We start from the raw sequence: 27,767 nt of genomic DNA on the forward strand, positions 1-27,767 counted from the left end.
TGGACTAAATCTTATATGATTTTATAAGTAACGGATTTTATACTATGTCAACAACCGTCTTTGGGAGAATTCATCAGGCGTGGAAAAAAGATCGCACACCAATTTGAGATGGACGAGAGGGAACAAAGTAACTTCAGTATGAAGAGGCAGATATTGTGTGTACCGTGTACGTATAATTGCAACGTCCATATTTTCTTTGTATGTTTACGAAGGAACTTTCATTCAAAATATGGAATAAATATTGCATAGTTTTAGAAAAATCAGATTTTATATTATCATTAATTAGAAATGTATTGTATATCTGTCGTTAAAATCTATGATGGAGAATAAAATATTTTATTTCCATTAATAATAAAATAAACTTTTGTGTAGACATAGTAAAAGAAAATATATTTAAAAAAAATCGAAAAATTGTCCATAAAAATATAAATTATGAAGTACAATTGTCGAAAAATAATGCAAAATAATTTAGAAACCTGCAAAAAATTAAATAAATATTGTAAGTAATTTGTCGGATGAACATTATTTTACTGATTTATAAGTAAGAAAATAAAAGTTAACATGAAATAATATTAAAGTAGACATACTTTCATCGAAATAGTCAGAAAACGGGATGCTCCTGAATACAATCAGTTCCTAACCCATCACTACCCATCTGGAAAATACAAAAAGTAAATAATTGTAACAGACTATATACTTAAAATTTTGTATTTGAAAAGAAAGTAGATTAAAATTACATACCGTGACTATGAAATATTTTGAAAAACTTGTTTGTAGAAAACATTCAACGTTTTTGTCTGCGTTTTCCCTTCTTTACCAGTTATTAGGATTTTCAATCCAGATCTCGACTTAACTCTTGAAAGTGCAACGTAGAGCTGACCATGAGAGAACACTGGCCTAGGCAGAAACAACCCAACACTTTCCAGTGTTTGACCTTGACTTTTGTTGATGGTCATCGCGAAAGCCAAAGTAACTGGAAACTGTCTTCGACGCATTCTGAAGGGGAACTTGGTGTCAGGTGGTGTGACAAACATTCTAGGGATCCAAACCGGATGTCCAACAATTTTGTTTCCGGTTATAATTCTACCTTCTATCACATGGGGCAGTAACTGAGTAACAATTAGCCTAGTACCATTACATAAACCATCTGCAACATCCATGTTACGAAGACACATGATAGGAGCACCAACCTTGAGCTTCAAGCAATGTCTAGGCAGTCCAGCCACTTTAACACTGTTCAAAAACTCTGCAGAATATACGACATTTTCTTCTATGTCAACATCGGATGGGATAATACTGTCAGAGCTAAGGTAAACCTTCTCTTCTCCTAAAAGCATATGTAAATCCGTTTGTTTAGTGATATGTACAAAGTTAGTTGAACATAAGAATAAATGATAAAACATGTTACCTGGCAACTGCGAAAGCATGTAGTCATTTATTTTATCCACTTCATCATTTGTGGGAGTAAGAATGGCTCGATGTCTATACAAATCGTTATCTGTTGAAGTTTGAAAAGCTTGTCCATAAACCTCTTTTGCCATAGTCTCAATAGGGTCTTCTCCACTATTTTGTATCAGCAAATCAGAAGGGATGTCAATCTCAACTTGACCGTCGTTAGGCAAATTTATTTTTCCATCTCCTATATCCAAAATCCAGTTTGAGAAGGATTCAAGCTCTTTTGCTGCATCATCAGTAAGACCAGCCAGCAATCTCATGTTTTTTGTTAGCTTCAGAACTTTGCAGTGCTCCCAAAGATATGACGAATTCAGAGCCGCCAAAACAGTCTCTGCTCTACCACCTCCAGGTATAACCGGTAAAATCTGTCTGAAATCTCCACCGAAAACAACAACTTTACCCCCAAAAGGTTTTTCTTCACAAGATCTTATAATATCACGCATAGTGCGATCCAACGTTTCGAAACAGTGTCTGCTCATCATAGGCGCCTCATCCCATACAATTAACTTTGCCGCTTTAACTAATTCTGCACGATCTGATCCTGCCTCCATTTTCTTGCAAGTACTGAATTCGTCTGCATCTATCGGAATACCAAATCTGGAATGTACGGTTCTACCTCCTTCCAACAACAATGCTGCAATTCCACTTGATGCGGTATTTAGAACAATCATACCTTTAGATCGGATAGCTGACGAGAGTGCTCTGTATACGAAGGTTTTTCCTGTGCCTCCATAACCATAAAGAAAGAACACTCCACCGCTATCATTTAAAACTGCATCCAGAATCTGTTCGTATACCCCTCTTTGCTCATCTGTTATCATCGCCATAAGTCTTTCATTTTCCTTTAGCTGATCTTCCACAACATAATTAAGCTCATCATCTATAAGGCGATTGCCGTTGTAATCTCCAAAATTTTCTGGCTTTGGCATGTGGGGCCATTTCTTGAGGCTACGACCATTGCTGAGCAAATGATCTATGGTCAAGTTCATATCTGCAAGTTTGATAATCCAGATATTAAATTAACATAGACATTCTTACAATAAGAAAATTTAATTGGACAAAACTCACCAGGTCTTCCAGTTTCTCGCCGCTTCTTGTAAAGAATATCGTCGGTAAGATACTCCCAAGTAGCTTCCCACACTACATGAGGCTGAGACAACGATTTGGAAACCAACATTCTCGCAAAAAGCTTCCTTGCATACGTCGCAGAACTACAGTCACTGGCATCTTTGATAGCTTCTATGAATTCCTTGTCATCATCCATCAATCCCAACGCATAGCAAGCATCTTCGTATGTATGATATAAAACACCATCAACTGTTCTTATATCCTCGTATGATGTCGGCCCTCTTACCCAGTTTAGCAATACTCTTAAGAAATATAGCTCATCACCTGATGGCTGAATATGCGCAATCCTCCCTATCGCAAAGCCTCGTTTCCGTGGTACCCATTCTCTCGTACCTGATTTCCAAACGAATTTTGTTGGAAATTCCGCATATGTCAACTCTCTTGCCTCTGCATATTTTCTGTTTGCTATGAACCAGGCCAAAAACATGGTTTGGTTGACAGTCTTTTTGTTGAGAATACTCTCAATAGGTTCGTCTTCATCAAAAAATACCAGTTCCTGATCCGGAAGATGAAAGCCAAGTTTCTCTACAGAAGTAGTACGAAAATGTGTAGGAAAAGCAAGAATCCGCCAAGACGACTCGCATGCAGTAATATATCTAATTAAGAAACACGAAAACATAAATGAGTAAAGATGAACCTTGGCCAGAAAATGTAAAAGATAGATAAACTCTATTTGTTAATAATGTATTTATTTTATTTATAACAAATGAGTTATATAAATTTCATCTATGATATTTGATATTTTTTAAAGTTTATACATATATATTTGTACTAATAGTAATAGATTATTGATGTAATTTCGTTTCCTTTGAAGAGACATAGAGTACAATACAAATTTTGTATTATCTTAGAATTTTTTCGTATTATATTTTTTTAATAGCGGATTACTTGCGCAAACTTGGATTGGAGAAATTAAGTTAATGTATAAAGTTCAATATTCTAATTAGTATTAATTTATTGATCTTCTATAATTAATGAATAGCTTATAGAGTTTCTACTGAATTTTTAATATATTGTTATAAATTTATAGAATATAGTACTTTCTAAATAGTAACACGAATTGGTATAAATATAATAATACCTGCAGTCGTAATATGTTTTGATTTCGTCAATGACGCCATCTTCATCTTCTTTATCCATTGCAGCTGAGGCATAATCAGGTCCCTTATGAATATATTTGAAAAGATACTTAACAGCTCGTGTTTGGACGCACCACTCTACATTCATATGGGCGCGATATCGAAGCATGAGGTCTCTGTTGTATGGTACAACAAATCCATTGTCTAATCTGATTCCATTTTTCTCAATGAACCTACCATCAATCCGACGCATGTAAGCTGGAAATCCATTTGCGTCAATCGATGTCCTGATGTTGAGAGGTTTCGGAAACATCTTAGAACATTTACCGTTAACCATACATACATTATCCTTCTTTGCTGCACCGCAAGGACCATGCATCATACAATCCCCAACGATCACATACAGGTCTGGATCTACTGTCTTGTCTGGTATTTCAGCGGAAATAATCTTATCTATATCATCGGCTGTTGGAAATTTTGATCCTTTTTCCATGAAGACAAGAATATGAGCGTGTGGCATTCCTCTTTTTTGAAACTCAATCGTGTACATTACTGACAAAATAAAAAAATAAAATAGTTAGTCAATTTTAACAAACAAAACAGCTATCTACATTAGTTGTTTTGATTAAACAATTAATATAAGTAACATGTAAAGGAGATTTACCTGCAGCAACAGGACCGAATAAGGAGCCGTTCTTTTTAGTCAACTCGCCGATAAGATTATCGAGTTTCATCTTGAAAACTCTACACAATATTTCTGGCCTGTCTTCGGTGGTCAGGTTATATTTTTTCAGATACCTTGTAACTTCAGGCCATTTTGGATTACACGTAAAAGTGATGAAAATATCGGGAAATCCATGGTATTTGCACAGAGCCATGGCATCATAGTAGTGCTGCTTCATATACCTTTTTCCCCCGGTGAAAGTTGCTGGAATGAAAATTCGGCTCCCTTGTTCCGCCATCTTAGCTCCAGCTCTTGTAGCTGCTTTCTGGATTGCAGCGTAACTACTTGACCGGAGCTTTTTCTGATTCAGCCACAAGTAACGTAGTCTACTCGATTCTATCATTGTGTAAGCGTCCACAAGGAACTGATGAAACAATCTGCCTGATCTTGTAATTGTAGGTGCTTCCCACCTCCTCTCTAAAATCCGAAATGCAAAGTACTCACGCATAGTTACATTCTTGCGTTTTCTCGCAGTGCTGTCTTCAAAACCAATAGGAATATTTAATCGAAAGCCATCCTCTCCATATGGAAACAATAGTGGATATTGCAGAGGTAAATACGCCGGATGTAATTCACTTATCCTTTGCAACTTTCCACTTGTACTCTCTAGAACAATATCTCGTGTCTCCATATTTAAAACAAAATCTCCAGGTATCAAAGCAGCAACTTCATTTGCAGTCGGCAGATTAGGGGTCCGTCCATCAGATTGTTGACTTTCAATCAATCTCATCCTATAACCTGTTGATCCTTCCACGTCGAATCTGTCTCTTGCAGACCTAAAAGCCTTGACATGAGGGTTATACTGATCTAACATATTCTTCAGAAGAAGAACAAGTGGTTCTCTTAGTTTCTTAGCAGCAACTCTGTCAGACCTGCAAAGTTTTTAAAAAATCCTAATATAAGTTAACAAAACGTCGACCATACTACAAAGCGAACAATAACAAAACGTCGACCATACTACAAAGCGAACAATATAATCATAGTAACTTCATATAATGAAGTAAATTACCCGGCATAAGCGTCAAGTCTATTTTTGATCTCATTTAAAGTGTCAATGATATAGAGCTGGAAAAATTTTGGAGCTTGTCCAGGCTCGGGAACTATATCAACAATACGATGATAGTTCTCACCGGACATTCGGAAAACAAATGGTCCACGACCATTGTTAATAGAATGATCTATCTTCCCCCCAAGAGATGTGAAAGAGAACATCATATTGTAAGCTCGTATGAACTCTCGATAATGTTTGCTTAACTCGTCTCCTTTGCATAACAAAGTCATTAACTCCATTGGAGGATTCACGAGCCGAGGAAGTACAACTTTACCATGTTTACAACACATTGTGAATACAGGATTGGCACTACGCCGGCGTTTTCCAATTCTTTCACCATACCACATATATGCTTGACAAAACTTACAATTCCAACCTGGATCTCCGTCGTCGTAGTAACCTGTGTTTCGTCAAATATCTTCATTAAAAAAAACTAATATCGAGGTTATTTATTTGTAAGAAACATTGTAGTAATTTTCAGGTCATCACCGTTTTTTTGTATCCCAATGACAATAGGCGAAGTAACTGTATTATTAGTTTCTTGTGGGATATGTTGTGGTGATGTGTTTATCAAAGTCTCTCCAGGAGGATAGGTAGTGTAAGTCTGATTCTCCTCATCTTCATTATCATTTTCATTTTCAGACTCACTTTCCATTGCATATCGATTATTGTAAGCTGCGTGAAAAAGTGTACTACAAAGTCAAAATATATGATCCATAAATAAAACGTTTTGTATATGTATAGATGGAATAGACATTTTACCTTCAGGATGATCCTCGACGATGAACCTTGGTGGAGGAATGAATTCATTGGTTTTGGTTTGTTGGAATGGACTTTGAGTAGCTGAAAAAGATTTATTTAAACATATAATCAAAGGTCTAGCGCAAATAAATTCATGAAATAGGTATAATATTAATTTTTACCTTTCAGTATACATCATATTAGTACGATTACAAATATCTAAAAAATTACCTTCACGAGGTGCATCTTCTACAGACACTGCTGGACCAGTCGGGATACTATGGTGTGTCATGTTGGGACCTTGTCTTGCTGTATAAATTTGTTTAAGTTTAGTCGCACTTTTGAAATAGTAGCATAGAACTTATAATAACGACAAAACATTATTTAAAACCCGTTGTTACCTTCCTTATGTCTTGTCTTTGAATTCACCGATGGAGGTGATCCAATTGTCTTTCGTTTCCTCAAGGTACTCCGGGATATAGTTTCTTGATAACCAATAGTACCTTAAGGAATGATAATTTTTAATTATACGTAACTTGTGCTAAACTATTAATTTATTACTATTTTATTAACTATTTGTATACGATCATACTATATAAGCACTACTTATATAATAAGCAGTAATTAATAAACAATGCTATTACTCGATGGGTGCATGTTGATTCCAGAAACACTCAAATTTGCAAGAGTAGGTGAACTTTGCGTTGAATTATAGGGACCTACAGACATAAATAGAATTCATAAGCTAATTTTCAGAAAAGGTTCCATCATTACTCATTCTTTAAAAAGTCTTCTAACTCTTCCTTTGAACAGAAACTTATACCTAGAGGTGGTACAACGGATGTCTTGGTTGGCTTGAAAATCCTGGTAACTGTACAATGTAATGAAAATGAATTTTTCAAAAATGTTTTTAATCAATACAGTAATAAGAATAAACGTGGGGATAATGAAAGCGTTAGGAGACTAACCTTTATTTGAGGTAGTAATCCCTATTGTTCTTTTGTTATTCAGTATTTCCTTTCGCGCAGCTCTAGCTTGATGTGTTAGTCCATCTTTAAAACTTTGAAAAACACAACTTAATGGGACAGTATGTGTCGATGTATTTTCAAAGTTCTTTGACGGATTTGACTCTGGTGGAATTGTAATAATGGGTCGAAATACTTGATTCGTAACATTCTGCAAGGGCGTCCTAAAAAAGATTTATACTGGGCAGAGGTGAAACGTTAGTAATAGATGAGTTTTGTGTTATATTCCCCATTGGAGTATTCTCTTTGTCATTGGTACCTGCGTCAACAAACTAAGTCTGTGAATAAACTACAGAAGAAGAAAAAAAACAGTGTATGTTCTACAAAAACGTTACTGATAATGTATCATTCCTTGTATTCAGTAGTAGGAAAATTCAACATTTATAAATGTTTTTATTTATTTTATGTAGAACATACACTGTTTTTTTCTTCTTCTGTGGTTTATTCCCCGTGTCTGTAGACAGTGGATTACTTCTCTTCATGCTTCCCACTCAAAATCGAATGCTTGTTTTTCAGTAACACCAAAACACTACGTATAGATTGAATCGTATGCAATTAGAATACAGGCTTGAATAAACTTATATAATTTGAAAGAAAGTCGAAGATATAAAGTTCAGAAGCCGACCTCTTCAGCAAAATATAATTGAAATCGATACATGACCATTAGGTTATATCATCTTCAAAATATACGTATAATCCTTTGTTGCCAAATAAAGTTACCTTATCAAATTCTTACCATGTATGTATTCCTTGCGCAAGTGAATACGATATTTATTGGTAAACTATTTATGACAATTTAATTCAATATATTACCTTCTTTTACTTTATTCGTTTATTAATTATGCTTTTTTGGAACTTTAACATATATATAACAACCTTATGTTTGAAATGTCGAATATATAGTTCTATACTATCTTCTAGTGATAAGTTCCGCACTTTTAAAGTTTAAAACAATAATTTTGCTGTAATGTGGAAAAATAAATAGATTAAAGGAGTTGTTATATATAACGAACCAAATAACACCTCATAATTAATTCTCATAAATATAAAAGCCAAAAGAGAGACAACGGAAAACATTATGAAATTTGATGAGCAGAAAAAAAAATAATTCTTAAACTCTTGCACTTTGACGGCCATATTGGACTTCAACTTAGTTCCTTAAGAAAGGATTAGCATCAATCCTCGTCCGACTCATAATCATTAAAAATCACAAAATGTGGCTGCAAAAAAAAATAAAAATTCTTGAGAACTTATACTGGTCACAATTAATTTTGATTTATCACTATTATGATTGTTACATGTGGATCGAAGTGTTGAATTATTTCTGCATTGTCAATCACCAAATCAACAACATATGCTGCATTATGTTCTTGTTGACCATTACTTGCGATAGTAATCTTAAATAGAAGTTTTCTCCCAATCAAATCAGTTAGAGACTGAGGTAGAAAATGTGGATTTTCCTGTAAAACAATAATACATCTTTCAAAGAATATATATAAATGCAATTTCCTTAGTTCCCCTAATCTTGAAAACGAAGAAAATACCTGACCAGCCTCTTGGACTAACTCAAACGCAGGTCTCCTAATGAGCCTCTCCGCAATATTGTTGAAAAGCAAAAACTTGACTTCTCCCTTTGAGTCATCAGAGACACGTACAACCAAGTAGTAACTAAAAAATACACTATTTAAATTAGTATACAAACATATAATACTGATTTATTACAAAGGCAGCAAGATAAATCTTTATAAACGGCCATACCAGTGAATAGCATGTTCAAAATCCTTGTTGCATGTTTTGCAGTTGTATATAGGATTATGTTGAAGATGTTGCACGTTTCCCTCAAAACCATCTCCTTGTCTGGCCATTTTTCTTTTGCAAAAATTGCAGGCAGTGTAGTACCATGGTTTATCCAAATCAATGGCCTCAATTTTTGCAACAACCATATAAGTTCCAGCCTAATTTGAAGCATTTAAATGACAATAAATTTGTAGTTAAATCATATTTGTCTTCCTCTTTCAGAAAAAAAAAACGCTTTCATATGATAATTCCCAAAATATTTACCGTTGGTGCTTCAATAATTTCAGAAATTGTTCTCTTCATGGTTAACATTGCTTCAAGAATACTATGTTTTGACAAAGACCTATATAAAAACTACTTAGATCGATTTGTATAACATACTAACAACATAATAACAGAGAAGATATAGAGTGGAGATTGTAACCTCTTTGTACTCAATACGATATAGCATGTCGAGTAAAGGTTAGTTTTATTTATAGGAGCATATGAAAAACCTAGCGTCAAATTAGAAAATCCAACCACTTAAGTAAAACTGATTTTATTATTCTTGTTTGAACAACAAAATATTCTTATTCGTATGAATAAGGACATGAGTACTGGTCAAGTAAACTTCTAACTTTTATTATCTTTTAAGAATGAAGAAATCTCGGATGAACTTATTCAATTGATTTAATGCATTTCCTAAACTAATACATATCGGATATATTATTACCATAAGTTTAAGTGGTCTATTGTTTGAGAAACTATTCTATTCAAATACATACTAATAAGGAAATGAAAGTTGGTCAAGTTATAGTTTTACTTTTATAAGTTTTTGTTGAGAAAGCTTTAAAAATCCAGTCTATATAGTTGTTTAATTGTCACTTCGATTGGTAATATCAATAAGCATGCAAATAAAGCAACGACCAACTTTTCTGAGTACGTGACAACTCTTCATGAACCACAGCCTTTTATCAATGCATGTGTTGTCTCTTGACCTTTTTAGCACATACTTCTAGCACTTACACAGCATTTTCATCATGTACAATCACATCATTTTCCCACCACCATCTTTATAAGTATCCTCCTACAACATCGAACATTACCTATCCGCATTCTCATCATCGACTGAGAGTAGAAACAACTTTCACAAAACTTAAAATATCAAACAAAATACATACAGTTATGTGAATATGGGAGAAGAAAAATCGGTGAACAATTATGACATTGTTTACATCGGTGATTCCTCTAATTCAAACGACGACCACTCCATCTCCGATCCCACCATCTATTTCAGAAACATTTCCTTGTCATATTTTGCTGCCGAACCTTTCGAAATGCTCACCAAGCACAACAGATTCAAGGAACTATGCTTGGAGAACGATAACCCTGAGGCACACTATATTGAGGGCATACTTCAATATTTCGTCCACAAAGAAAAACGCAAAGGCCTCTATCATCTACGCCAAGCATCCATTGGTGAGTATAGAAACGGTACTTATCTTTACGGTTTGTTATTGCTTGCATTAGAACACTATCCAAAAGGTAAGAAGTATCTGGATAAACTCCAATGGAAAGAAAATCTATCAACCTCCGATTATTGCTGGAAAAGAGTCAAGAAAACTCTAAGTACAATCCCTGCAATTATGGAGACCCGCTACTATACAGCTATGGTGAACCTTGAGCCATGGACTGAGTGCCATCCCGATAACATGGCTGAAGTATGCAAGCATTGTTACTACTCCAAAAGGCTTACTCAATTTGTTCAGTTTGCTATGAATCAAGACTGAAACAAGCAGAGTTGTGGAGATGTATTATCTAAGCACGCATGTAAAATAACTTATGTTTTTTACATATGTGATTTATCTATTTCGTTCAGTTTCGTACGTTGCTATTTTGTATGTTTTGCTTGTATTTTTATATAATATCAATTCCAAATAACCTCAGTCTCATTATCGTTATTTTAATCTTATATATACATTTTTTAATAAATGGTGTGTCCGTCTAGGAACATCCACTTTCAAAGATCTACAAAATTATTACGCGTATATCCTCTACTCATATTTACTGGGAATCTTAAATTTGTTACCAAATCTAATTAAGAAAGTTACCGACCAAATATCTACGATGATCGACATCTGATGTAATATAAACACATTTAATTATTAATTCGGCAAGTGTGTGATATACAGTTTTAAGAAAGATATCAATATGAATTACGTATTGGTCAAGTTAAATCAGTTCCTAGGTTATACTTTATAAATTTAATATTAGAACGGCTTCATGCATGTTACCTATAATATTTCTGATATTAAGGTAACTGATTTTTTATTTCTTTTAAAAGTTGGTTTTACTAATTTTGATATTTAGCCGCCTAATCACTTCAATATTTAAGATATTATTATGCTTCAAATTAATGTATATAATATAAGCATAATATTACGACGGCTGCATTCATAGTAACAGTAATGGATAAATATATCAGAGAAACTTATATACGACAAATGAAGATTTTTAATATTAAAATTTAAAAAAACCCAACGAAGTAATTAATAAAACTAAATCCAATAATTAAGAGTTAAATACGAAAAAAAAAACATATAGTAACTTCAAATCTCAAATTTAGATGACCATGTTTTAGTCAATGGATCCCAAACAAAGTTACGAACAGCACATCACTTTCTAATCAAAGACTTTAGATTTACACCTTTACGTATTTGTTTGTTAGTCTCCATCCAATCCATAAACTTGGATTTATCTGGTTCATCGTGGATATTGGCTGAATGTTGGTTTCCGTGTGTAAAGCGCATCATAATGTGAAACTGATGCCTCTTAATGACTTTATTGTCTGTATGATTGTCAACTTTTTCGTAACACTGTCACATAACAAACATCAAATTATGACTTGTAAGTACTCCAAACGTATAATAGAAACAAAATATTTTATGTGTAAAAAAACTTACATAGCCATAGGAATCCAATGGAGATTTTTCAGGATCAAAAGTGCATAATTCCTATAGGATCATAAAAATTATCTTTTATGCTGAACAAATTTGTATTGCAAAAAAATTTAGTTTAGTAGCTCGCTAATACCTGGGTAGGAATTGACCAATTATATTTGAGCGGCTTCATTGAAAGGGGAGAATGTTCAGACGCTATGATTGTAATTTTTGGTAGCAGATTTATAGAGACCTACTAAACACGTCGCTCAATTTAGGGTTTCGAGTTTTGAAATCCGTCTTCTTTATATTTGGGCTTAACTATGTTTTCAGATCGACTTTTTAAATGGGCTTTGACTGTATTAATGCATATAAAAGCCTAATAACGGGGGATCAGTTCCATTATGGTTTTCTACATGTTTAAATTCATAAAACAAGGTTGGTTTCATTTGGATAATAGTCGGTTCTGGGTTTATTTATAATCAGGACTCAATGTCATATTGTATAATAACATGTTTAAATCAATGGTATTTTAATATCGGTTTTGCACATTGAATGTTTGTGCTCTCTTGGTGATACGAAATAGTTAATTAGTATTTCTTATGTTCATGCCATCATTATTTCACAGAAAAATGAAGGGACGAAATAAATGTCATATATTTCTCAACTCTAACTGAAGAAACTCTTTAACCCAAAAATGAAGTCCTATACCCTAAATCCAAACCGTAAAATTAAAATCCTAAATATATATCCATGGACCCTGTACTGTACACCTGAAATTCAAACCCTAAACCCTAAACCAAAGTCCTATACCTTAACTCCTAACCGCATACTTTCTATTCAAATTCTAGACCATAAACCGAAACCGTTAATTTGAAATACGATTTCCCAATATACTTGTATTGCTCCTTGACCTTAATCACAAATCATATGCAATAAACCGGCATCTTAGACTTAAAACCGAAGCCGCAAACACTAAACCCAAACCGAAGTATTTAACAAAATTAGCATGAAGGACATATTTGACAATTTTTAGGTTAAATATAGGGCAATTTTACATATAGGCTGCGTTAAAATTTAAAAATCAGTTAAACCCAATATCTGTAAAACGATATATGCAAATCCCCCCTTTCAAGTAATATTTAGTATGTGTCGTTTTATAATTACGAAAATCTAAATCTAATAGTAATGGCTTAAAAAAAATATTTAAAAGGGTTTAAATATGTTTAGTCAGTGAACTGGTTTTATATTTAAAAGGGTTCTTTTCATAATCGCGTGTCAAGTTAAGGCCAAATGATGAACAAAATCATAACTTTTTTTCACGATTTCAACCAAATTCATATCACAAAATACTCTTCAAGTAGATCGAAACTACACTGACTGAACACACAAGCTCAGCAAAGATTATGTAAAAATCATTTAAACGCATTGTTCAACAATCAATCCCCCTATAATGCAATGATCCAGGCTAATATAAAAGCAGTTCATCAATTCAGTACAATACGTTGAAACTATTGAAAATAACATGTTATTAAACTGGTTTACAAAACCAGAAGATAGATTCCGATATTGGTAGCCGAAACAACACAAAAACTAAAACATTGCAAACTTGGAGATTGTTAAAACAGAGACGTCAGTCAAACATTTGTGGCTCATCCATCTTCAACCAATCAACGTAAGGAATCTTAACCCCATCCATCTTCTCCTTTGCGAGCACCAGTTCAGTCTTTAGTTTATTCTTCTCCTTCCTCCTTGCGTCTTTCTTGAAGAGTTCCTTGAGTAACTCTAATTTACCTTGCACGCGATAGACTTCACGCTCTTCATCATGCTTGGCTGTGATGGCTTCCAATTGGTTCTGATACATAAAGAGCATGGCTCGGTAACGGTCCCTAGTCTCATTCTTTCCCTTGTTGAAAGCCTCTTCGAGAGAATAACTGTAATCTTCAACGATCGGTTTTTTGAGCTTTAGATCTCTGTTGAATGCCATCGCGAGATCTAGCCTTGCATGTGGAGCAAAGAAATATTGATTAACATATACGTCGTTTATGTAAGCAACACAATTAAAAACAAAATTATACTATTGCTAATTCAGATCAAACATAGAGACAAAGCGACTAACAGTACTGAAATATATCTATTTATTTTGATCCTCAAAATAAATCAACTAAAGATTATATAAGCAACACAAATTATAACATAATTTAACTATTTACAATTCAGATCAAACATAGAGACAAAGCGATCCACAGTGAAATATATATATTTAGTTAGATTCTCAAAATTAAACAATACATGATACTATAGAGATCTTACAAAATGTATTTAACTATTCCGATGACACCTTATATTTCCCTACAAAGATGATCCACATGTATTGAAAACTCCCCACATTATATTACGTCAAATTGAAGTAACAAACCGTGATTCGATAATCAAAAAACTGAGTAATGATATACATGTGTTGCTAAGAAATAAAGAAAATCATTTCAAAAAAAAAAGAAATAAAGAAAATGAAAGCTTACAAAGGATTTCTTTTGAGGGAAAGAATTGTAGAGACAATGTCGGCGAAGATGACTGAAATTAGGTTTGATAAAATAGGCGTCAGTCAACAGTTTATATAGAAAGATGGGTTCTAGAAAAATGCCTTTCCGATTGCCCTATAAATGATAAACCCTTTAGATTCATTTCCAAATATTTATTAAACATTTATATCATTGAAACTATAAAGGTTTCCAAAATACGGATATTACCTTATAAAAATATATAGTCCGAAAAAAACAGAAAGCAATAGATTTTGAACTAATATATGGATCGCAATGTAGATCGTCATTTAAAATATTGCCTTCCTTTCCGAAAAGTAGATTCTATCATGTTTAAATATATGTCGAATAATTAGATATTTATAAAATATATTTATAATCTTGCACGCATGTCAATAAATTAAATTATAAAGATTTCAAAAAATATCATCATTTCCATACCTCGATCAAATATATTTAACTTCACAAATCCGATACGAAAAGACCTGTAGTTAAATTAAAGATATAAACTCTTATTACGTAATTATTTTGTCAGTACATTTCCTTCTTAAATTTTATTAAATCAGTTTCCATTGGTATTCTAAGATCTCAAGAATCCAAACATGATGCGATATTGTCTTTGACATACTCACGCTACCTTGACTAATGTGATTTAGACAAATCTATGAACAACTTACCCCACCACTATAGGTATAACCTACTTCCTCTTCCAGTTCAAAAAACCTACTTCCTCTTCGAAAGTCTTATATACAGAAATTTATATTTTGTAACTAAAGCAACTAAATCAAACAAATGTGTAATTGGAACATGAAAGCCAATTATAACAATAAGAAATAAATTGAGATAGGCTAATATAAAGGCAGATTATAATATAACAAACTTCAAATAGTTTAATAACCGACCAAATTTTGCTGGAAAACTGGTTTTAAAAACCAGAAAATATGTTCCATAATACAACACCAAAATATAAAAAAGATTAAACGTTTTAACTTGAAGCAAACAAGGTTAATCAAACATCTGTGGCTCATTCAACTTGTACCAATCGATGTAAGGAACCTTCACATCAGCCGCCTTGGCCTCTGCAAGCACGAGTTCCGACTCTATCTTCTCTTTCTCTTCGCTCAATGCAGACATGTTGAAGAGTTCGTCAAAGAGTTCCAGTTTACCTTGTACGCGAGCGACTTCAAGTTCTTCAGCATGCTTCTTGATGAGCGCATCATGTACTTGCTTGTACATAAAGAGAATGGCTTTGTAATGCGCAGTCGTCCCCTCCATTCCATTTTTGAATGCCTCTTCAAGAGAAGTACCGTAATCATCAGTCATTGGAGACTTGCGTTTAAGGTCCTTCTTGAATGCCATCGCCAGATGTTGGTCGATCTGCTTATTATAAACAGTATTAGTTATAAACGTTATATTATGCCAGCGGAAAAAATAGTTACAACGATCAATAATAAGCAGTTGTACACATAAGATCTCCTAAATACTCATTGATTTTCACAGAAAACAAGCCTACCAAGATCCTAGACAGGTTTTTGAACAAAAAGACGCATGACGGATACAAAACCTAAAAAGTCTTGATTCAATTGGTAACCGCTTATACAGAAAACTGATGGATCTACATGCAATATATTTGAAAGAAAAAACTAAAGAGAAAGAAAATAAACTTACCGAAAGTTGGAGAGACTCAATCGGAGAAGAAGTGAGATGAAAGATTTTGTATACAATTATTCACTGCTGTCTTTATAATGTCTAGGGGACTCTCGATGAGTCGTGTCTTTTCACATTACTTATCGAAAACATAAATTATAAATATGTTAATTGTATTTACCTTTTCAGATAATTGTACATTATACCGACTTAATCATATTTTCCGTGTATGTTTTTATTATAAATATGATAATTATTTTCTTCCAAAATAATCTCGATAACCTTACTCTCTCAAAAGGTTATGCATTAAACTCCAGTTTTTTTAATAATTTTCGATTTTCACTTCCTGTACAAAGAACCCATTGTTTGCACTACCTTGGGTTTATATCTATGATCTATTTGCATGATTTTTTTAAATAAATGTTTAGTTAAAGAATCAACAAATTAATATACAAAGAAGTTTTCATATTAAAAAATATAGTCTAATACTGTCTATAAAAAAAACGTCAAAAAGTTTTTAATAGTATAGCAGCTACAAAATTATGGGCTTAAATACTATTCGGGCAATAAATTGGTTTTTAGTTGGGTATTACAAATGGGCTGAGACTGTATTACTACCAATAAAATTCTAATAAGGGGGATCGGTTTGATAATAATGTTACGATTAGTAAAATTTCGGTTACATTTTTTTGTTATTCAGTATTTCAAATGGGCTAACTTTGTATTTATGCCAATTTATTGCTTAATACAAAATCTATTGTCAGAACCAACCAAAGAACTCTCTGAATAAGGAATTTTACCAATGTAATGATTCTAAAACGTTACCGATTGGCATAAATACTAAATCAAAAGTCAGAGACAACCAAAGAAAAGGTTGTCTGGTTTATATTAGAACTTGATAAATTTTTATTCCAATTAAAAGCAAAAAACAAAGATGATCAGACCAAAATCTTAAACAAAACCAAAGACAAAGATACTCAGACAAAGTTTTAAAAAATGAAGCAAAAACAAAGCCATAACACTATAAAGGACGGCAACTCATCAAAAAGAGACAGCTCACTCGCCCTTGAGTTTCTTTTGAGAGAGTTTCTTGTTAACAGAGTGTTGATCCTCAAGGCAACTGTCGTCATCTTGTTCGCTTTTTCTTTTGGACAAAGGAGTTGCTGTAAAACCAACAGAACCAGAGGAAATATCATCTGCGGACTCCAACATTAGTACCTGCAAGAAAAGATTTAATCGTATCACTATTATGCTCCTATAACAATCAAATTAATCGCAGGTATAAGCGGAAAATTACCGGGTTAGATTTAGGAGGCAAATCAGCAAATTCCTCAACCATTTCACGGTCATCAGTAGCCAATCGAACAACATACTGAGAACTCTTTCCTTTGATGTTTTGATGTTATCAGCGTCAACTGAAATCTCAAAAAGGACTCTCTTACCAAAGAGATCGCTCACTGCTTCAGGTAAGAAGTCTTCATCTTCATTCTACAATTACATAAATAGCGGTCGGCTAATATAATTTACTGTGTTAATTGATGTACAATGGAATTTATAAATGAACCTCGTCATAGAGTTCAGCAGCAGAATGACGCACAATTGCTTGAGCATTAGCATCAAACAACAGAAAATTAGCCTCGCCGCTATCGTCCTTGACATTGGCAATTAATTTGAACCTGAACAAATCCAAAGACAAAACGTCACAGACTATTTCAATGACGACCTACCTAACTGATATTTTTGTATATCTAAACCGATCAATACCTGGAAATAACATCACTGTGTTCTTTGTCACACGTATTGCAGAAGAACAAGGGCCGATCATCAGCATCAACATTGGTTGTAGGCATCACTTTTTTGTTGTGGTATTTGCAACTTAGATATTGCCAGCCACGTTCAGTATCAATTGTTTCAATGGTCCCAAGAGTAACAAAAGTGCCAACCTATTATTACTCAATGAGTATTTTTTAAAAGCACTGATAACACATGGAGTATATAAATGTGTAAAAAATTCAAAAGCGAAGAGTGTAGTCTATATACCACAGAGCTATCAATGATCTCTCCGATGGTTAGCCTCTCATTAAGAACAAAAAACCTGGCACGAATAGAAGTAGCAGTACCAACAGACCATTGGCTACTATCGTTGTTCGTAAGAGCAAGTGAATCATCAGGGAGACTGCCAAATAAAATAATCAAACTTTATGTTAAAACGTTTCAGTGAAAACGATGTTCAAAAAGAAAAACAAACATCTATATGTAGTGAACTTCTCCATAGGTTTCCATCCGGTGAACATCGGATACATACCTTGCTTTGAACTCCTCAATAAAATCGAGTGTTGGGTTGAGCAGGATATGGGTTGAATTATACCCGCTAGATATGGAGTAAGTACCTACAAAGTATATTAAGCTTATTAATATGTTATGCTCAGTAACATTTTACACAAACCGGAAGAATATAATTTACCTTTCCACTCTTTAATAGAACAGAATCTGATCACACAAATAATCATGGTGGACATGTTACTCCTACTGTAATCGTATACTTGTTTAGCATAACAACCCCACAGAGTACACATCATCTTCACATTACTGTATAATATAAACTTAAGTTAAGGTCCAGTTAATAGAGATTTTCTAGCAAAAAATAAATAAGGTTTAAAACCGGGTCTTACTTTGGGTCACGCAACTCAACCAAGAGCCTCATGTTGTCCTTTCCTTTTATTATTTTGTTTTCCAGAGACCCGAAGTTAACTATTTGGCCAACCACGTCTACATTACAAAAATAAGACTAAAATCAGAAACAAGTATATACAAAGTGAAAGACTCTTTAACTGAGTAAGAAACTAACTCACCAACCAAACAGCTATGATCCAGATTTCCACCAAGAATATCAGAGAAGTCCGCGAAATACTTTTCGGGAACTGCAGTTGGAAAATCATCAGCTATTCCAACAAATGTTGTGTGAAAGAAGCCAATTTTGTAAGGATGTGGCGTCGTACGGTATTCACTAGTAGCATCGTACACTTTGACAACTGGAGGACAATCGCATCTCCCTCGCGTAGCTTGTCATCGAATTTTTTGATGAGTTGTTCACCAACTGAAGCATGAATTCTGGTCCCCTAGACAAAAAAAATTATGAAAGTTTTGTATATGCAGAATAATTATATAAACGATGCTTCCAAAAAAATGCATTGATAAAGTTACTTACTTCTTTATCAACAACCACCATTTCAATGGTGTTTCCTGATTCTTTGTTATAGTTTCTCCACAAGCGAACAATCCTAACTTCAATACGCGACGTATCTTTACGGGGTTTTAATTCTCGCACATAAGAAACAATATTTTTTTTGGCACGCACCATTGCCATTGTTCTTGTAAGAGCTAAATGTTTGTACCTTAAGCATTCGGGTTTCTCATATATATATTAAGCCATTTTATTTATAATATTAATGACCCTAATAAAGATTGAAATAGTTTAAAGAAATATATTAATTGTGTATTATCATAAATTGATTTGCATATAATATCATTTTAACTTGCGCAAGTAATGTAATAAATATGATAACAACTGGCGCAAGCAATTGATTCGAATAATAAGGAAAGTTATTAATATGCAAATTAGTTTACAATCTTGAGCAAGTTATCTACTCATATGGGCTTAATATCTATCGACAATATATTTGGACTTTCTAAATAGGCTTTTCAATTTTTTTCTCAGAATTAAGAAGACCAAAATTGAAAATCTTAAAACCAACAGACCGGATACCGACTGACTAAATTAGTTATTTGAACCTCTTAATCGTTTTGCAATTAGCGATGCAACAGACTATTGGAATTAGTAATGTAAAGCTCTAAATCGTGCGAATGAAACAAAAAAACAAAATTTAAAATCGAAAGAGAGGACTCTCCAAATGCTTGTTGAGTTATAAAGGAGAAGGTAATCTTACAGTCCTTCTCCAGAGAATGAAGTCGAATGCAAGTTTGTTGTCAATATCTGCCTCTTCTTGTTCCATCAGTAGAAAGTGAGCGAATTACATCTCTGGTCGTGGCAATGGTCTTGTTTAAGAGAAGCAAGACCTCAACAGCAAGAATGTTAATCAATCAATTAGATACGCAGATTCAAAATGTAAAAGTTTTTTTCCCCTCATATCTTAAAAGTCGAATCCAATCAGAAAACAAAAAAAACTTTAAATTTCGAGAGTGAGGACAAACTTCACCTCGTCTGGTTGTTGTTGCTGTTCGCGATGGATAGGATTGAGTCTTTAGAATATGGAGAACCAAACTCATCTGGTCGGACTGTCTTCATCGGTTTGATACCATCTCCCCCTTCAATTGACACGCGATTGGAAAAAAAAAAGAAGAAAAAATTTCAGGAAAACGACGGCGTTTTCAATGACGCGGAAGGGAGTGAAAAAAATAAATCAAAAAGAAAAATTCCAAAAAATCAGCCAATAAAATTATAACGTTTTTCCTGAGAAGCTCTAAGCCATCTCAGCAGAAATCACTAAAGTGACTTCTCTTTTAATGTATAGGAGGATGTCATATTTTTTTGGTGAGAGTGATTATGGAGATGACACGTGTAAAATCATTTCACAAATAATGTCGAGGGATAAGTAAAACAAAACTAGTATCTGGCTTTGATACATATAACACAGAGTAAAAACCATATCACAACCTCATAAGACGATTTTAACTGCTGGTACAAGTCTTGTGTTCTAACTCCGGGAGCCATTTCCACATAGATAGTCGATTGCATTCCGCGGATCTACTCAAACAGTAGAGGTTTAGTTTTTAAGGATAACTGTAGAGAAGATGATGCTTAAAGATTGGTTGTTACCATTGGCATGAGATGCGGTGTAAAACTGACTGTTACTTTTGATTGTGCAACATCAGATAAGCCTTGTTCAATTTCAGGAACTGCAAAAAACATAACCAAAGAAATATTGAACTCAGTACACATTTTTTATTCAACCAGTTTTGTGAATAATATATATATACCATGGCGATGCCGTGTGACTCCATAAGAAGAAATGCCTTCAGCTATCTCAGAGTAAAGATTCGCCTCCTTAGCACCAGTGTCCTGATGGAAAAAAAAAATCATAATAATCAGTAAAGAAGCTAGCTAGAAACACTCTTCTACTGCATTCACTCTTCATGGATAACTAAAGCTCAAAACCTGCTCCACTAACACCAGATTTTGCGTCGATGATAATGTTGTCATGTTTGATGAGATTTGCCTGCACCAACATATTATCTAGAGAGTTAAATTGAAGACGCAAAGCCAATCTGATGGGAGGAAAAAAACCTTTAGAAGAGGAACAAGAGGAAGCTGAACAGAAGTAGGGTAACAGCCTGGATTAGCCACAAGAAGAGCCTTTTTGATGTCATCCCTTAGTAACTCTGTAAGACCATACACAACTTCTTTCTGAAGACAATAAGAAAAGTGTGAACACAATAGACCAACAACAATCAGAGCAATAATAGCCTCTCAAGAGAAAAGTAGGGACCTGTAACTCTACAGCCTTGTGTGGCTGACCATACCATTCTTCATATTCAGAGATATCACGCAACCGAAAGTCCTACAAGAAAGAAGCGCTCTTTTTAAATAAAGCAGCATATTACAGGAAGAAAGAATGCATAAAAAAAAACCATTTTCTTTACCGCTGAAAGATCAACGATATTTAAAGAGGTGGGCAGTCGCTTGATGATTTCCTGTGAGAAAAATACATCCATTGAGCTACCAGAGAAGCGAATATGGAAATGGAGAGGAATCAAAAGAGAGAGTAAAATGGGGACCTGGGTTGTTCCGTGAGGCAAACAGCAGAATACAGCATCCACAGTAGAGAAATCTGCATCCTTAATCGATATCAATCTAGGTAGTTTCTGAGTTCATTAATTAAAAAAAAAAACGGGTTTAAAATCACAACTATTGATCCATCACAAAGAAACAGGTAGGTAGAAGAAATCATGAGTTAATTAATACTTGAGCTGTGAGGTGAGGGAAAACGCTATCCATAGACTGGCCAGCTTTTCTATCTGCAGTCATGAGTGTGACACCAAAATGCGGATGGTTTGCAACAAGCCTAACAATCTGCCATTCAAGAAAAATCATTTGGTTAAAACACAAGACTTACACATTAAACATTTCTGCAAATGTACACTTAAGCTGAAGAAGGAAGACACACACTTGTAAAATAGATGCATACCACTTACTTAAAAGCGTTTCAAAATCAAAAGAGACCACTAAAATAAGCAAGAAGATTCAAAATGAAATTAACAAGTTGAGAGAACGGACCTCAGCACCAGTGTAGCCACTTGCACCAAGAAGACCAATACGAATATCCTTTTCAAAGCAATATCCTCTTCCTTTCACCCTCCTTTTGGAAACACAGAGAAAATTCATCTTTTAAGTTAAAAAAAAAAAAAAGAAAGTGAAACACACATTTGTTGGGAAACTGCAAATACAAAAAAAAAAAAGGTAGTGAATTTGATTGAGGCAAAAAGACCTTGAACCAGCATCCTTGTTCGAAGCAAATTGAGCTAAAAGTCATGAAAACCGTTGAACCGGATCAAAAACCCGGTTTTCTCATTTTTAATGTAATAAACCAAAATATGAAAATAAATATACAGAAGAGCCATATATAATAAGGAAAGAGAGAGATACGGTTCGAACAAAAACGGCAAAAAAAGAGATTTGGCGATACCTTATAAACTCTTTAGCGTGAAGGAAGGAAGGAAGGATCGAGTAGATCTTGTTTTTGATTCTCGATGGCGGCGACTGAGCATCCTTCTTTTGAGCTCGCCAAAGGTATCAATGGCCTCGACAAAATCGTCCTCCGCCAGTCTCGTTACCGCTCCGCCGAGGTTATCTCCCTTTTCACTCTCTCTCTCTCTCTCTCTCTCTCTCTCTGTAACTGATCTGAGATTTTTTACATCTTTTGTGATCGCTGTTCTAGCTTGATTGCGATTGTGAATCTCATCTCTAGTGATTTGAACTAGATCTGTGGATTTATCTCACACCTCTACAAAGTAGTCTAGTCTATGAATCCATGGATCTGTTGAATTGATTGATTCCGAGTGGATTATATTGATCGATCATCAGTTTTAAAGAGTGTGATCATCTCAGTTTGTTTGTGTTGTTATTAAGTAAGATTCCTTCAAATTTGGTTTCTGACAAATAAAAAAAATGCAGGTATACTTGTATGGTGGTCATGTGACTTCTTGGAAGAATGAGAACGGTGAAGAGTTGCTTTACCTCAGCAGCAAGGTATTATCCACATCTTCCTTCTTATTTAAAAAATAACATTTGGTTCATGAAAACAGCTTCAAACTCCATTAGAAACATACTAACTGTCACTTTTTATCTTGAATCTGCGGAGAAAAATAAGAATAATAATGCCTAAAGAAGTTGATATTGGATGCTATACATTTGCCATTAGATGTTACTCTGGTTGGCTGTGATGCAAAAGAGCATTTATCTTCTTTTTAAAAAAAAAAAAGTAGAATGATTGGTTCAAGGAGATTGATGACATCAATTCTTACTTTAAAGGAAATGATCTTCACTTCATGTTTAGTTTAATTTCCAAATGAAGCATTTGAAAGAATAGAGGACATTTGATTTTGCTGTCTCGTTGTTTGTTTTGCCTCGTTTAGTGAGTGTATGAGCGTAAAGCAATAGAGATCTGAGACCATGTGCTATGCGTTGTGCAGGCTATATTCAAGCCTCCAAAACCAATCCGTGGAGGGATTCCGCTATGCTTCCCACAAGTATATCTTTATATTTCTTCCCTTGTTTGTTCCATTTTACTATCGAATGTGCTCATGAAACTCTGTTACTGCACGTGCAGTTCAGTAACCTTGGTACACTCGAATCACATGGATTCGCTAGAAACAGGATCTGGGAAGTTGATGCTAGCCCACCTCCTTTGCCAACGTATTCTTCTCCTAATGCTTTCGTTGACCTGATCCTGAGGCCAACTGAAGACGATCTGAAGACATGGCCTCACAAGTAAGATTCTTTATATTTTCTTAGAACAGTATGCACGTATTAAACTTGAAATGTCTACATTGAATATTGGGTCTATTCTCTGCATCAACTCTCACAAAGAAGAGTTGAAGCGTATTTACTAACTCTCATCTCGGTGTCTTCATTTTCAGTTTTGAGTTCCGGATGAGGGTGGACTTGGGATCTGAAGGAGAATTGACACTGACATCTCGTATCAGGAACACCAACGCTGATGGAAAGCCGTTTACATTCACATTTGCTTATCACACCTATTTCTCTGTCTCTGACATCAGGTACTCTCATTGCATTCATGAGTCATGTGTTATCATGCCTCGATCTCCACTGTCTTTTGCTTTCAGTTTCTCGAAGTATTGAGTCTATACTGTGATAAACTCCTACATCTATCTTCCTGGGAAGCTTTGGAATAGTAATTTTGGTATATGCATCGGTTTGCTTGTGATCAGTGAAGTACGGGTTGAAGGATTGGAGACTCTGGATTATCTAGACAACTTAAAGAACAGAGAACGTTTTACCGAGCAAGGAGATGCTATTACTTTTGAATCTGAAGTAAGTTTGCGATATCCTTCTTTCTGAAATATATGTCTTAGTATCATCACTTTAAAAAAGAAACTTGTTACTTGTTTGAAAACTAGATTGACAAGATATACCTAAGCACTCCTACAAAGATTGCTATTTTGGACCATGAGAAAAAGAGGACTTTCGTTGTTCGCAAGGACGGGCTTGCCGATGCAGGTAAAACCTAAAACTCTGTTTATTTATACCAGAATCCTACTTTCGTACTACTAATTACAAAGCAAAAACTGAATCATTCATTCTTTTGGTTCTTGTGGTCAGTGGTGTGGAATCCATGGGATAAGAAGTCGAAGTCGATATCGGACTTGGGAGATGAAGACTATAAGCATATGCTATGTGTTGAAGCTGCAGCTGTGGAAAGACCCATCACATTAAAACCGGGTGAAGAATGGAAAGGAAGACTCGAGCTCTCTGCGGTTCCTTCTAGTTACTCCAGTGGACAGCTTGACCCCAAGAAAGTCCTCCAATGAACCTTTCAAACTTCAAAAAAATATCACCCTTTCTCCTCTCTTTTTCTTTTTTGATTTCAGGTAGCTTTCAAAATATATACTTTTTTCCCTTTTAGATCTCTTTCATGAACACGTGTGCGTGTTTCAAACTTAAAAACATACAAAATCTTTTCGTTTATATTGGCAAACATGATAGGGGTATCTTTCCTTTGATTTAGATATTCTGTCATTTTGTCAAGAGAAATATTTTGATTTTGTGGTATCTGTTTATTTTAAATGATAAAAAACAAAAAATACATTTGGTTTGTGCAGTACTATGAAGAAACGAGTGAAGGAAGGCGTGAAGATGATATGGTGTTTTGGTTTTCGCAATGGAATAAATAAATTTCTTTTAAGTGCACTATAATAGTATTTTACCCTTAAGAGTCGATCATACATCCTTGTTGATTATTTTTTGCCTATTGGAGAGTTTTTTTTTGCTTATATACATAGTTGTAGTAGACCAATCAGTGTGCCTTGTGTCTAGCCTTTATCCGGTCAGATCCAAAGGTATTTCGAACTCGTAAAAATATATTGATAAAAGATGATTATCAAATCGAAAGAATAGTACTACAAGTCCCTAAATCAAATACTTTTCGAGTATGATTATGGTGCGTTAGTTATACAGTTTTTTGCCTGTTGGAGAGTTTTTTTTTTGGCTTATATACATAGTTGTAGTAGACCAATCAGTGTGCCTTGTGTCTGCCTTTATCCGGTCAGGTACAAAGGTATTTCGAACTTGTAAAAATATATTGATACAAAATGAATATCAAATCGAAAGAATAGTACTACAAGTTCCTAAATCAAATACTTTTCGAGTATGATTATGGTGCGTTAGTTATATAGTTAACGTCTCTGTCTTGAGTTCACAATGCATCCACTTTGTCTAAATGACATCAAACGAGCATTAAATTTGAAATTAACACTACTAATTTCTTATAGTTACAAAAGTTAATGGTTTGATGTGGACATCAATTATTTAAGTGCCTTAATAATTGTTAAGTGACTCGAGATCTTAATAAGTACGAGATAAATCATCGTGGGGATACTTAACAAAAAATACTCTATTTGTCTCTGTTACTAAATATAAGATGTTTAGGTAAAAACACGCATATTAAAAAAATTATTGTTTTATCTAGAAAGTATCACTAAAACTCTAAATTAATTTTATTCAACTAATTACAAAATAGATTATCAAATATGATTGGTTGCACAGTTTTTAATAAAATAAAAAATTACTTAGAAAAATAAAAACATCTTATATATTAAAACATCAAAATTCTTTAAAATATTTTATATTTAGCAACAGAAGTAGACTGTTATGTGAAAACGAAAACTCAGAACAAAAATATATCTCCGGAAAGGAAAAAAGAAAACAAATAAGGCATTTTTTTTAGATCCACACGAGATTACATCTGGCTCGAACATCAAGAGATTCCCTAGCTTTTGCATTATATTATTTTTATAGAAAAAATAATTATTATTATTAATGGTGTTTTGTCGTTAATGCTTTTCATTGGTTACATAGTCATATTCTGAATCTGATTCATTGTATGTGGGAGCTGAGGTTGTCCTTAGTTGGTCCAGTGTTATTACCACTATTATAAAATTTTAGAGAAACAGTATTAAAACATATCCGTATTAAACATTGTACTCTATATGTCATATAATATCCAACTCGAGTTAATTTGTCAGTTTGCCCAATGTTAATGAGATCGTTTTTTTGGGGGGGGGTGGGGTGGGGGGGGGGGGGGGGGGGGGGGGGGGGGGGGGGGGGTGAGATCAGTTGAATATAGATATGAAATAACGCAGCCGTGTAAATTAAAAAAAATACGAAAAATGAAACTATACATAATACATATATATAGTTAATTTAATATCAGATCGCGGATAATTATCTTTCAATGAAAATAAATAACTGTGGAATTATATAAAAGAGTAGAGTATATTTTACTTTAGTAAATTTTTGAAAAAAATATTGTAGGATCACTCCATGATGTGATGTAATGTACTAATAATCTCCAAATCTCCAAAAGCAGATAAAATATAATCTTAGACTATCTCTAAACCATGAAGCGGGAATCACTCGGGAGCTCCCAGTTCCCATTCAACATTCATTCATAGTCTTTATTCTCTCCTTGCCATCTTTCACTGCTTTTCGGACTGCTTTTATTGTTGTTTCCTATGCTTCCTGCTTCTGACTACTTGCCTTTTCTTCCCTCGGTATTTCTATATATTTTTTTAAAATAGAAAAACTCTATTATAGAGACGAAAATGTTATAATGTATGCTTATATAATAGAAATCATCTATTTTAGAGGAAAATATATGCAAAAAGTAATTTTTTTCTATATTTTTTTTTAAATAGAAAAACTCTATTATATAAACATATATTGAAGTATTTTTACCTTTATAATAGAAATTTCTATTTTAGAAGAAATTATAGAAATATACACTGGAGATGCTCTCCGAATATGCTCTCCGGAGATGAGTAACAAGCGGAGAACCTAGCCTGAAGAAATAACCCACATGAAGAAGGCCCACTTCTAGCGTCCAGGTATTCGACATGTGTCTTT

The 27,767-nt window shown here is 34.0% G+C and overlaps 3 protein-coding genes across 7 annotated transcripts; 1 reads left to right on the forward strand and 2 right to left on the reverse strand.

The window, feature by feature from the left end:
• Positions 1–601: 601 nt before the first annotated feature.
• LOC106397969 lies at positions 602–9,068 on the reverse strand. The gene is made up of 14 exons (XM_048768058.1): positions 8,962–9,068; positions 8,748–8,871; positions 8,588–8,663; positions 6,410–6,487; positions 6,200–6,280; positions 5,927–6,112; positions 5,805–5,837; positions 5,396–5,705; positions 4,327–5,258; positions 3,665–4,214; positions 2,524–3,179; positions 1,409–2,446; positions 855–1,327; positions 602–655 (listed from the first exon to the last, which is right to left on the reverse strand). Exons 1-14 carry the CDS (start codon positions 9,066–9,068, stop codon positions 602–604), a joined length of 4,698 nt encoding a protein of 1,565 aa, XP_048624015.1.
• Positions 9,069–16,967: 7,899 nt separating this feature from the next.
• Positions 16,968–22,543, reverse strand: LOC106397717 (probable N-acetyl-gamma-glutamyl-phosphate reductase, chloroplastic). Of its 4 annotated transcripts, XM_048768815.1 has the most exons (16): positions 21,282–21,354; positions 21,104–21,185; positions 20,943–21,022; positions 20,781–20,870; positions 20,053–20,431; positions 19,314–19,390; positions 19,105–19,224; positions 18,958–19,026; positions 18,778–18,874; positions 18,570–18,694; positions 18,411–18,495; positions 18,146–18,281; positions 17,870–18,048; positions 17,670–17,781; positions 17,403–17,593; positions 16,968–17,323 (listed from the first exon to the last, which is right to left on the reverse strand). In XM_048768815.1, exons 9-16 carry the CDS (start codon positions 18,807–18,809, stop codon positions 17,317–17,319), a joined length of 867 nt encoding a protein of 288 aa, XP_048624772.1. In that variant the 5' UTR covers positions 18,810–18,874; positions 18,958–19,026; positions 19,105–19,224; positions 19,314–19,390; positions 20,053–20,431; positions 20,781–20,870; positions 20,943–21,022; positions 21,104–21,185; positions 21,282–21,354; the 3' UTR covers positions 16,968–17,316. The 4 variants fall into 4 exon arrangements, with proteins under 4 accessions (XP_048624772.1, XP_048624773.1, XP_048624771.1 ...); XM_048768816.1 differs by lacking the exon at positions 19,314–19,390; XM_048768814.1 differs by having other exon boundaries at positions 18,958–19,224.
• A 177-nt stretch (positions 22,544–22,720) lies between these two features.
• Positions 22,721–25,638, forward strand: LOC106402281 (putative glucose-6-phosphate 1-epimerase). 2 transcript variants are annotated; one of them, XR_007328869.1, is made up of 9 exons: positions 22,721–22,969; positions 23,298–23,372; positions 23,816–23,872; positions 23,953–24,113; positions 24,263–24,403; positions 24,575–24,677; positions 24,764–24,863; positions 24,966–25,234; positions 25,466–25,638. XR_007328869.1 is itself a non-coding variant. In XM_013842987.3 (8 exons), exons 1-8 carry the CDS (start codon positions 22,874–22,876, stop codon positions 25,172–25,174), a joined length of 942 nt encoding a protein of 313 aa, XP_013698441.1. In that variant the 5' UTR covers positions 22,721–22,873; the 3' UTR covers positions 25,175–25,451. The 2 variants fall into 2 exon arrangements, 1 of the variants encoding a protein (XP_013698441.1); XM_013842987.3 differs by lacking the exon at positions 25,466–25,638 and having other exon boundaries at positions 24,966–25,451.
• The last annotated feature ends 2,129 nt before the right edge of the window (positions 25,639–27,767 follow it).

The sequence above is a fragment of the Brassica napus genome, chromosome C9 (assembly GCF_020379485.1).
Source record: "Brassica napus cultivar Da-Ae chromosome C9, Da-Ae, whole genome shotgun sequence".
Lineage (NCBI taxonomy): Eukaryota > Viridiplantae > Streptophyta > Magnoliopsida > Brassicales > Brassicaceae > Brassica > Brassica napus.